Consider the following 11,477-nt stretch of genomic DNA (forward strand, 5'->3'; position numbering starts at 1 on the left):
TTAGTAATCTAATATTTATATTAGTTATAATAATGTTTGCAAATATGATTGCCATTGACAATTGTAGAGCTCCTTGATCCGGTGCAAATTAATTTTCTGTAAGATATGCTTTTCTTTGGTTGTATTTTGTCTAAGAGAATATGAATCAAATGTTTGCATAAGATGTGGTTTTGAACAATAGCAAACTTTAAAAAGAAAAAAAAAAGATTTAACTAGTGTCATCAATTGAAGTTTGAGTTAAATCTTAAAATCTTTTTTATGTGTAAATTTTATAACAATTAGATATCTTGTCGAGCTTACGGTCAATTTGTAAACTTGATTAATTATAATTTTTGTTTATGTTTGACTAATAATTGTTGTGCGGCGTACTCTAAATTTGTGGTAGTATTGATCTCAATGTTAGTGTACCTAAAGGTAATAATAATAAAATTTTTGAGCTTACAATCAATTTGTAAAATTAATTAATTCCAATTTTTGTTTATGTTTCAACAATAATATATTGGAAAAAAAAGTCGAATGAGTTGTTTTGAGGTGTACTCTATCCCTGTGGTAGCATTAATCTCAACAGATATAATTATGAGGGTAAATAATAATAAAGTTATACCCACATCGGGTCAGGGGGGTTGGGTTAGTTGGGTAGATAAGTCCTTGGGGTTATACCAAGAGTTGCCGGCTTTTGGTATTAACTCTAGGATTAGGTTTTTTTCATTCGGCAAAAGTCAATTGCTTTGAGTCGAAAAAAAAATAATAATAAAGTTATGAAGCAATACCTAAAAGTTACTTGTAATAGTTCCCTGTAACGTAAAGGGTCATCTGTGGAAGGGTGTCCGGATCAATTCTTACGGGGCCCAATTAATTCTCTGCGATTCAGGCCCGACGCTCCAACCCGGCCCGAATGCGCGGAGCAATTCAGCGTAGCGGAGATTCGAACTTGTGACCTCAAGGGTCACTGGTGAGAGGCGCTATCGCTGGATCATTCACACGGAGCAACGCAAGGGACTAATTGCTATACGCAAATGTACATATTCTTTACTCCCCATCTAGTCTGCCTATTGACATCACATTTGAAGATCCCCAACTGAGGAGGAGGAAGAAGAAGCCCTCTAAAAAGTTCACAAGCTGCAGGCTCCCAGGTACTTTAATATTCTCCCAACCAGTTTGAATTTCTTCTTGATTCATTGATTGCTCAGACATTTATTAATTGTGACGATAAGTATAGGGGGTAAAAAAGCTGACTTTTTTTGAAATGGTAAAGTTTTGTGCGCAACTGTTCTTTAACCTTGAAGTAAATCTTGATTAGCAATTTGGGATTCCATTAATCAGCAGTACGATGGATTGTCTTGGTTTGTTTCAAGTATATAAAAGTTTTATCTTTGAAGATTTGATTGCTAATGTTTTCTTAGCTAATAGGAAGTATTGTTTCTGTAGTTAAGAATGCCAGCTCAAAGAAAACCTGAGGAAATTGTCCCAACACTACTGGATCGTCTGAAAAATGCTAGGGATGCATTAGGACCCATCCATAACAAAGATGAGAAAATAGTTTCGGGATTCAAAGAAATTGAGACTGAACTTGACAAGATGAAAGATTGGGAAGGCGAACTCATAAAACGGTTCAGAACTTTGGTGCAAGACATCGATAAAGAAATTGAGACTGAACTTGAAAAGATGAAAGATTGGGAAGGGGAACTCATGAAACGGTTCAGAACTTTGGTTCACGACATCGATAATGATTTTTGGTTTGATAGATTGAAGCATGGCAACGCCGATGATATTCTTAATGGATTGGAGCTCATCAGAAAGAGGGTTGCATCTGTAAATCAGCTCTTTCCGGCGAAAGAAAGTCAGTCTTTTACTGGGAAGGATCAGCCAATGTCTGAAGAGTGGTCGAGACTTGGTGTGGAGGAAAAAATTTATGATAGCAATATCAAAGCAATATCAGATTTTCGGAAAAGTTTTGACTGTCTGGAGAGCAATCAATTGAAAGTATGCTCCTTGTGCCTTTCAATTTTCCCAGAGAATAGCATCATAAAGAAGAGACCCCTTATTTACTGGTGGATAGGAGAGGGTATGGTCGCTAAAACCTCAGAAAAGACTGCAGAGGAGGTTGGAGAAGATGTCTTTGGACAATTGATAAATGAAAGCTTCATAATCCCCAAAGTTGAGAATCATTCTCCCAATATAAACAGTTTTATCGTGCACCCTTGGATTCGAAGAATGCTGATCTCGGTTGCAAAAGGACTTCACTTTTTTGAATTTAATCCTACAGGGATGCCTAGCAATGATCATCGTCATGCATTCTTATTTGCGGGTCTTGATGCTTCAGCCAGTGAGATGCCTGATGGTATTCTTACGGTTTTCAATGTGAATTGTCAATATCTTAGATTTAAACTTGACTGGCTCTCGAGGTTGAATAGGGTTGAGGTTCTTCAGTTGGGCCGGTGGCAAAACTCTGTCGAACATCATATTGAAGTGGAATACGAACTCTCTTTGAATGGTTTGGGAAGTCAGACATCCCTAAGATATCTAAGCCTCAGAGGCATTTCTAGATTGACTAACCTACCTCGTTCTGTGCTTAAACTAATAAGCCTTGAGATTCTGGATTTACGTGCATGTCACAGTCTAGAGAAACTGCCTTCTGATATATCAGCACTGAGAAATCTTACTCACTTGGACGTGTCAGAGTGTTACCTGCTCGAAAGGATGCCAGATGGTATTCATAAGCTCTCTGCTCTCCAAGTACTAAAGGGTTTTGTGATAGGAAGTGTTGGAAGAAATCCGTGCAAGCTAAGTCAACTTGCTCAGTTAAAAAGGTTAAGGAAATTGAGTATACGAATTGGGAATGAAGCTGTAGGAGAAGGGGAGTTTTCAAACTTGGAGAACTTTGAAGCCCTGGAAATTCTGGTAATATCATGTGGAGCAGTTACAGAAGTTACAAAAGATGCTCTAAAGACCATCTCAGTCCCACCAAAACTTAAGAAATTGGACCTCTGGTGCATCCCTTTCCAAGATATGCCCAATTGGCTAAAGCCTGGTGTATTGCAATATTTGGAAAAATTATACATCACGGGAGGTGAACTCAAAAGCTTAAAGAACCAAGGTGAACAAACCTGGAAAGTAAAAATTTTACGTTTGAAGTATCTGAAGAACTTGAAAATTAACGAGCAAGAATTACAAACAATGTTTCCTGAGGTGGAGTACTTGGAGGTCAAATGCAACAAGGAGATTGATCGAGATGAATATGATCTAGATATCACACGGAACAAAAGGCAGCATGAGAAGCAATTGTAGCAACTACTTGAGTGAGTTTTGCTGCTACTTTTTTGTTTACTATTCATTTTTAATTGCTCCTGATTTCTCCTATATTCCTCCAGCTCCTGTTTTTAAAGCAAGTTATATTACTCAATTTCTAAGAATCGATTGCTTATGTTGTTTCCGACCATGATTGAGTGTTCTAGAGTCGGTAATATGTGAATCTCTTTTTATAACCTACCTCCTTCAGTGCTTAACCTAATAAGCCTTGAGATCCTTGATTTACGTGCATGTCACAATCTGGAGAAACTGCCTTCTGATATATCAGCACTGAGGAACCTTACCCATTTGGATTTATCAGAATGTTACCTGCTCAAAAGCATGCCAAAGGGTATTCATAAGCTCTCTGCTCTCCAAGTACTAAAGGGTTTTGTGATAGGAAGTGTTAGAAGAAATCCGTGCAAGCTAAGTCAACTTGCTCAGTTAGAAAGGTTAAGGAAATTGAGCATACGAATTGGGAATGAAGCTGTAGGAAAAGGGGAGTTTTCAAAGTTGAAGGACTTTAAAGCCCTTGAAATTCTGGTAATATCATGTGGAGCACATACAGAAGCTTCTTTAGAGACCTTCTCAGCCCCACTGACTCTTAAGAAATTGGACCTTCGGTGCATCCCTTTGGAACAAATGCCTGATTGGCTAGAGCCTGGTGTATTACAAGATTTGAAAAAATTATACATTAGGGGAGGTAAACTCAAAAGCTTAGAGAACATAGGTAAACAAACCTGGAAAGTTAAAATTGTACTTTTGAAGTATCTGAAGTGGTGTACTTGACGAGTCAGAATTAAAACGCAAGTTTCCTGAAGTGGTGTACTTGGAGAAATCAAATGCAACAAGACTGATCAATGTACATATGCTCCAGATATCAAATGGGACAAAATGCCACATGAGAAAGCAATTGTTGCGAATACTTGAATGAGTTTTGCTGCTACTGTTTCGTTTACTATTCATTGTTAATTGCTCCTGATTTCTCCTATATTCCCTCATCTTCCCTTTATAAAGTGAGTTATATTACTTAAATTCTAAGAATCAATTGCTTATGTTGTTTCGGACCATGATCGAGTGTTCTAGTGTTGGTAATACGTGTGTCTCTTTTTATTTTCCCTACAATCCTTGTAAGATTTTTTGTTGTTAATATTTTAAGCATATTATTTCCAGAAGTGTGAAATTTTCTTGTTAGTGCTGAAATCTCGTGTTTTTAGTCTCAATTAAAATTTCTCATCCTAACTTCTCCTGTCAGAGCAAGGTACTTGTTTCAATCTTTAAGTAGACGGCCCTCAAAACTGATGAATAGTGGAAAGACATAATCTGAGGAAAAACCATATGAAATTACTGTTACTCTTATTTTGGCAAGACAAAGTTAATCTAGCCTGCATGGTCCCAGGAGTAGGAGAAAGAGAAAGTGCTGCTTGGATAACTCCTCCTGCTTTAAATTTGTAAGGTGAAAAGAGGATATTTGTGAGGTTTCAGCATGCCTCTTTGATCCAAGCAATTTTGAGTGCAGGTTGAAAGTAAAAACAGGATGAAGTAGAGTGAAACAAAGAACTAATGAATCATTTGATGCTCATGGCTTTGCCGGCGAACGCTTCCAAAGGCGACCCTCTCGAGTTTCCTTCTTTAGCAGCCTCGATTGCAATTGAAATATTTTTTCCTCTGTTGTGGGAAAATTGGATTATTGTCTTATGTATTTAAGGATTGTTTTTCTTGTCCATGAAATCAACATAATGCTGCCTGCTATCCATGTCTTTACATTTTATAGATGCAATATCATGAGATAAGCTCTCCAATGGTGCCTTCCAGCTTATGATGGGCATTTCCATTGTTTTCTTACACTCGCCCCAAACTACAGTAGTATCATTTACAACATATTCTACACCTTTTCCAGTTTCCATTCCTCTTGTGATAGCCAACCGATTGACATTCTCTCCTCTTGATTAGAATAATTAGGAAACTGAACTAAAAGTCTTAATTGAAGAAACAGCAATTGGATCTTTGTTTGGTTGCATAAAGGGGTCAATGGCCAAATTCCCAATGAAGCGAGTCAGTCATCTTCAACAATTATCTTGAATCAGCCCCCAGAAACCTGAGCTATATTCTTCAGAGTGCTGCCAAGCCTGTGAATTTCTTTGGCTACTTAGATCAAAGAGATTTTGGCAGTAATTATTTGCTCGAGTGTCTATAACAAATGCAGTTTTGTCTTCACTACATTACAATGCTGTTTATTTTATTTTTACCGAGTGCCACAACTTTGTGAAAATTAAAATGGAAATTACTAGAGGACCAATAATCTTATAGAACCATATGCAGGCATCTTTTTCAATTCTATGCATTAAATCAGTTGGAGTACTTGGTAAGTAAACTCTGGTAAGAGAATTGTGAATTTGCAACTGGTTATAAAACTATTGACGATCTCCTGTCACAAGATGCAGGATTGGATTTGGTTTGTTGATAGACATGACATACATAATAGGCCAGCCATCTGACATGTCAAAATCCAGGTTCAGCCAGAAAGACAATTTCTTGTATTGTACAAGTCTACCTGCAATGACATCTGACAGGAAGGGAGGGAGAAAAACTAGAGACAAAAAACAGTGAGTGAGCAAACAGTTACACATTGCAAGCGTTTCACCTTCAACAGAAGTCATCATTCATCAAGTGTTTAACCTTTCTTATTAAATATCTTATGCACAACTTATTTGAGTAATTATAGTAGTGTAAGCTAGCAAACACTTAAACCTTGCAATGTAAATTAGCGATATCAGGGATTTACTTCCTCTCAAGATTGCATAGTGTCCAAGTGCTGCATTTGGGATGATGACAGACCTCTGTCCAGCATCACGTTGAAGTAGAAAATGAAGATTTGATAGTTGATTAAGAAGAAAAGGAAGGTGCAATATAAAGTGCATTAAATGATTTTGGGAACTCTGATGTGTCTAAATAAAGCCTCTGAGATGTTTTAGAATAACTACAAATCTTCAGTTCAATTGTTTGAATGGAATATTAATAATCAGTAATTTGATTACCATCCTAAGCATGCTGATATGAAATTGTCACATACTGCACGTTCGTACTATTTCCTTATTCTATGTGCTACCTCTGATAAAGCTTTTGAAGTTGTTAAGGGTACTTCAACAGAATATGGGGATTGTCTGATCTGTGTCCTAATTTGCAGTGTTTTCGGGAGAAGTATGCAGCTGTGTGATAGTCTTTGTATGCCTCTTGGACAGTTGCTTGTGACGTATCGAGGACTTTCAATAACCTCTTCAGGCTGTCTTTTGCTGATTGGAAGGTTATGATAGACTGTCAAGACAATGATCATGTAGACAGACTTCAGCTCGTTAAATGTGTTCTAAATATTCGTTTGTATTGGACTATTGTGTTTGTACTTCTAAAGTAAGTATTTAAGAAATTAGATAGTTTATCAGCAACTTTTTTGGTCTGGTGAGGAAAGAAAGTACTATGGAGCTAAACTTGGTCTGACATCTGTTAACCAGTGAGCAATGTAGCCTGAGACTGAATAAACTTGACCTTTGGATTATAATTTCTCGCCCACGAGCAAGGGGGCTTGGGACTCACTAAACTTGACCTCTGGAAATGGAATATCTGTGCATAAAAGGATTGCTGATTTGATGGGGAATGTTGGTACACTAAATATACAAAATAAAAGCGACCTTTTATAGCTTCTTTTTAGCACCTGTTGATTCTTATCTAATGCTTTGGCTTTTTTGCTGTCAATGATTCCCCATTTTGTGTGTGAGTGAGTGAACGTTTGCCTATGTTGCAGGTCTCAAACTGCTCCAGTCTCTCGATGCGCCAAGTATTTGCATGGTGTAGGGATTGATCTTGTTGATGAGTTGCTCCTAGTGGTGACTCAGATCAAGGGGAAAAGCTTAATGTTTTATGGATCCATTTTCAGGGCTTTTCAACTTTCCTTCTGCATTAGAATTTCTTTACTGTTGCAGGCTCCTGGAAGTTAACCAAATCTAGAAGTGAATGCAATTGCAGCTGCCTAACCTGCCTTGTAGATTGGAATAGGCTATTTATAAAAAACTATGAGGCCTGATGTATGTGTGTATTTGCATTATTTACCTGAGACAATGTGGAATTTGATATTAATCAATCATCTTGGTCAGACTTGGATCACAAACTTTTCGTGACTTTGTCTGATACTCTGATATCTGGACAGCAAAGGCCCTTACGTGGTTAGCGTGACAGCGTCTGGTATAAATGAAGTTGTTGATTGAATTTCCTTTGTTTTCCTACTATTTGTATAGTATTTAATGCAAGAAAACTAAAGAATTAGTCTATATAGAGTACTTTTTGTTATTTAGAAGTTATTAACATAAGAGTTATGCTAATTATATATTAAGAGTAGAGATTCTGATATGAGGAAACAAACTAAGGGTTGATTTGTTAGACACTCTTTCAAAGAGAAATTAAAGGGATAATGAAATAACTTATGATATGCGCAATTGTATAATTTCGATCGAGATCTATAATCCATTCCCTTTGTCCATGAAACAAAGGATTTATGACTCCAATTGATGATGGAGATTGGATGTCATCTTCTAGTTTATGAAGTCATGTCACAGAATTCTTCCCCTTGAGAAGTTCCTTGCTTGTAGATGCGGATAATAGTCTGCTTTGTTTTGAGAATGCCTTTGCTCCCAGGGTGTTCATCTTTTCCGTACAAGGGAGGTTCCAACTCCGTCCTACTAGTTGGGTTGGGCCTATTAGGTACTGTCGTACTGAAACATAGTGCTCTTGATGGGGTTAGGTTAACTTGAACTCGGTTCGTTCAACTTGAAAAGATTTGTTAAATCTAATCTTTTATTGGGTCGAACAAAATTTAGATTCGAATATTACACTTAAATTAAATGTGACTTGAGTTTGGGTCTTGCAAGCCTCAGGCTGATTAAGGTTCTACTCGTTTGTGTCTACATATATGCATGCATGTATGTATGTGTATATAAAATTGTTAAATATGTACTATAGTAATTCATAATTATTGAATATATGTTCTATATAATTATGTGTTTAATTATTAGTTTGGGTTTAGTTCAATTTGAACTCTGAACTCATACAAAAGTGTGAGCTAAGTTTGAACATTTTGATTTGAATTCGACATCTGAAAGTACGAAATCTAATAACGCTATTTAATTTATGAGTCGAGTTTGAACTTATAAAAATTCAACTTATTAAAGCTCGGCTTAGAAAACCTGATTGACGGCAAACTTTGCACGATTTTAATATAATGGAATATAATGGATCTGTTAATTGATGAAACTCCTTTTGCACGATTTTAGACGGCAAACTTTGTGATCCTCATGCTCAAGACAAACCATTTGCTTGTTTTTCACTGTTCGCTTTAGCCTATTCTGATCATTTTGGTGCAAGCGGAAACTAGATGGCTGAATAAATGGGAAAGGGAATTCCTAGCCTATTTGCTAGCTTGCAGTACTGGGCGAATTTTTTCTGCTATTTCCTTTGATACTGGGTTAAATACATACAACCCCTCAGAGTATGACGAATGCACACAAAACCTCCTTATATTTTGAAAACTTACAACGGACTTTCTTGTGCTTTGGAAAAGGTGAAATTGTTACTTTTCTGGGGGTTAATTGTATTTACCTTCCCTGGAATTTGTTTATATTACTAAAAGAACCCTATAGTTTGGTCAAATAATGCTTACCCCCGGTTAATAACTATTGCCAAGCCCTGTTAATAAAAATGTGAAAATGACTGAAAAATCGTAGTGTAAGAGATTTAAAAAATAAATTTTGAGACACACTAAATGAACATTTCTTTTAACAAAAGGAGAAAAAACAGGACCCATTAGATAGAGGCCAATACAACAAAACAAATATTAAAAAAATAATAGTGGAGTAACAAGAATTCAGAAAAAAGAACATAAATAAAACCAACTGTTATGGAGGAAAAAGAAAGAGGGAAAAAAAATGAAGGGAATGGATTTTAAAAAAAAAAAAAAAAGATGGGAAAGAGCAGAGCTATTTGCCTTGATAATCCACAATCATCATTTCGCATCCTTCATCATCATCCCCATCACCCAACATCGCAACGTCACCCTGCGATCCTCTCCTGGACTTGGAGAACGCTTTCGTCAGCAGGGTTCATCCTGCCAAAGCATGGTTCAACGTCGCAGTCGCGGCTTGGACCATTCCACATCGGTCTCGACATATCGGTCGCAGTCTCGGCGAGACACGAATTTTTGAAATATTTAATATTCTAAAAATTATAAAAAATATGATAAATAAAAATAATTAAAAATTAGTAAAAATAATAAAAATTCAAGTTGACTCGGGATGACTCGGTGTGACTCGGCCGTTTCAACCCTTCACGGTGACGTCTCGATCTGTCACGTATCTCGAAAATGGTTCGTCGCGGTTTAGCCCGAGACGGAGACGACTCGGCCGAGACGTCTCGGTCCCGGCCGAGTCTTCAAACCATGTGCCAAAGACATGGCAGGATACTAAATAAATTCACCCAAAAAAAAAAGTTGTTTGCAAAATTGAAAACCATCTATTGCATGAAAGGAGAACAAAAAGAGAAAGAGAGGAAGATAGAGGCAAAAAGATTGAAAGCCCAACCCCTCCTATTTTTGTCAATGTTTATCGACTTAGACAATTATTAGCTCTCCATTTCCACCTGTGCCTTACCACTTCTTTCTCCATTGATTTTTTTTTTCTCTTTGATAAAACACAAATGACAGAAAAGAAAAGGTGAGCTTTAATAAAATTTTCTTTGGGGACTTGAATATGGTTTTTTGTCCATAACCAAGTCTTGCTTGTTTTTTTATTCTTATCTGTGCTTAATCCATGTTTGGTTGAATCTCAGGTGTGGCGTTGCCCTTGAATCTGAGTGCTCATTTATTAAACGTGGAGCTTGACAATTTCCTTGTTGTAGAGAATTTGGCTTGAATATAAACACATGTTTTGCTGGATTGGCGTGATTTTGAAGCTAAGTTTCAAAAAAAAAAAAAAAAAGATTTGAGAGAGAGAGACAAATAGATTGGAATTGGCAATTCCAATAGTTATTGGTTTGCTATCGGAAAAGGCTTAGAACTGGCGTTGGGATGGAAGAAGAACGTCCGGTTTTGGTGGGCATTTTAGGGATGTCATAATAGTTTTGTGTCAATAGTACTAACACAGTTGATTGGCCGACACCGGTCAACTAATGGCAAGGGTGTGTTTATTATTAAGTTGTGAGATTTAGGGATCTTTTCGTAGTTTGACTTAACCTGCGGGTTTGATATGTAGTTTGGTCAAACCTCAGGGAAGATAAATGTAATTATCCCACTTTTTTTTTGTTATTTGTAGTAGTCAACACCCAAAAGTCAACCTTAGCACCTAAAAGTCAACCTTTCTTAATGCATTAATCTAGAATTACCTATCTGCCCTGTAAACTCTTCTGTACATGACTTTGAATTGGCCAGCACTTTAGTCTTGGGGTGAAAGTAAAATACTACAAGAATTGGTGGGCAAGCCTTAAAATTTAATTGATTTGTTACAGTTACATGAGTGACGTTCATAAAATACCCCTATTTAGTTGAACAATTAGGAGTCAGATCGATTTTAGGTAGTGGCACCACCCTCAAGCCTTAATTGGAACTGCAAAATAAGTTCGCGTATCAAATTAGTTAGGAATAAAAGTTAGGGACCACATCAGTACTAGTGAAAAAGTTTAGGGGTGAAATTGATCATTTTTCCCACCATTCCCATTGCACTCCGTCAAACCTACAGATTTGTGATCCCCTGCACCTGAATGTCCGAATCAATCCTTATAGAGCCCGACTAATCCCCTGCACCTGGAGTACCCCCAAGGGGTAATTGCATCACGGAAAAGTAAGATTTGAATAAAAGGTTCCATCATAATGGCCCTTCCACCTATAAAAATCTTGAGAATTAGATTGAAGTTGTTCCGGAATTACTTGAATCTTTTGAACAATCGGGGAAGCAAGACAAAAGATAACCTCTCTAAATTCCAAGAACCCGTCTCGCCAAAAGGATGATTGACTACTAAATCTTCTTCTCTAGATCTAAGTGGCCCTTGGATTTTGTGTCTCAGGGGCCTGCTAGACTAGTCTAGTTATCTAGACAAATTCTCCTCCACACTACATTCCTTGTAATCCCGTCTGTATCTTTGTTAAGAGAATC

At 37.1% G+C, this 11,477-nt stretch overlaps 1 protein-coding gene across 1 annotated transcript; it reads left to right on the plus strand.

The window, feature by feature from the left end:
• The first annotated feature begins 1,578 nt into the window (after positions 1-1,578).
• LOC113766631 (disease resistance RPP13-like protein 4) lies at positions 1,579-3,158 on the plus strand. The gene is made up of 2 exons (XM_027310803.1): positions 1,579-3,031; positions 3,136-3,158. Exons 1-2 carry the CDS (start codon positions 1,579-1,581, stop codon positions 3,156-3,158), a joined length of 1,476 nt encoding a protein of 491 aa, XP_027166604.1.
• The last annotated feature ends 8,319 nt before the right edge of the window (positions 3,159-11,477 follow it).

Source organism: Coffea eugenioides, chromosome 3 (genome assembly GCF_003713205.1).
Source record: "Coffea eugenioides isolate CCC68of chromosome 3, Ceug_1.0, whole genome shotgun sequence".
Lineage (NCBI taxonomy): Eukaryota > Viridiplantae > Streptophyta > Magnoliopsida > Gentianales > Rubiaceae > Coffea > Coffea eugenioides.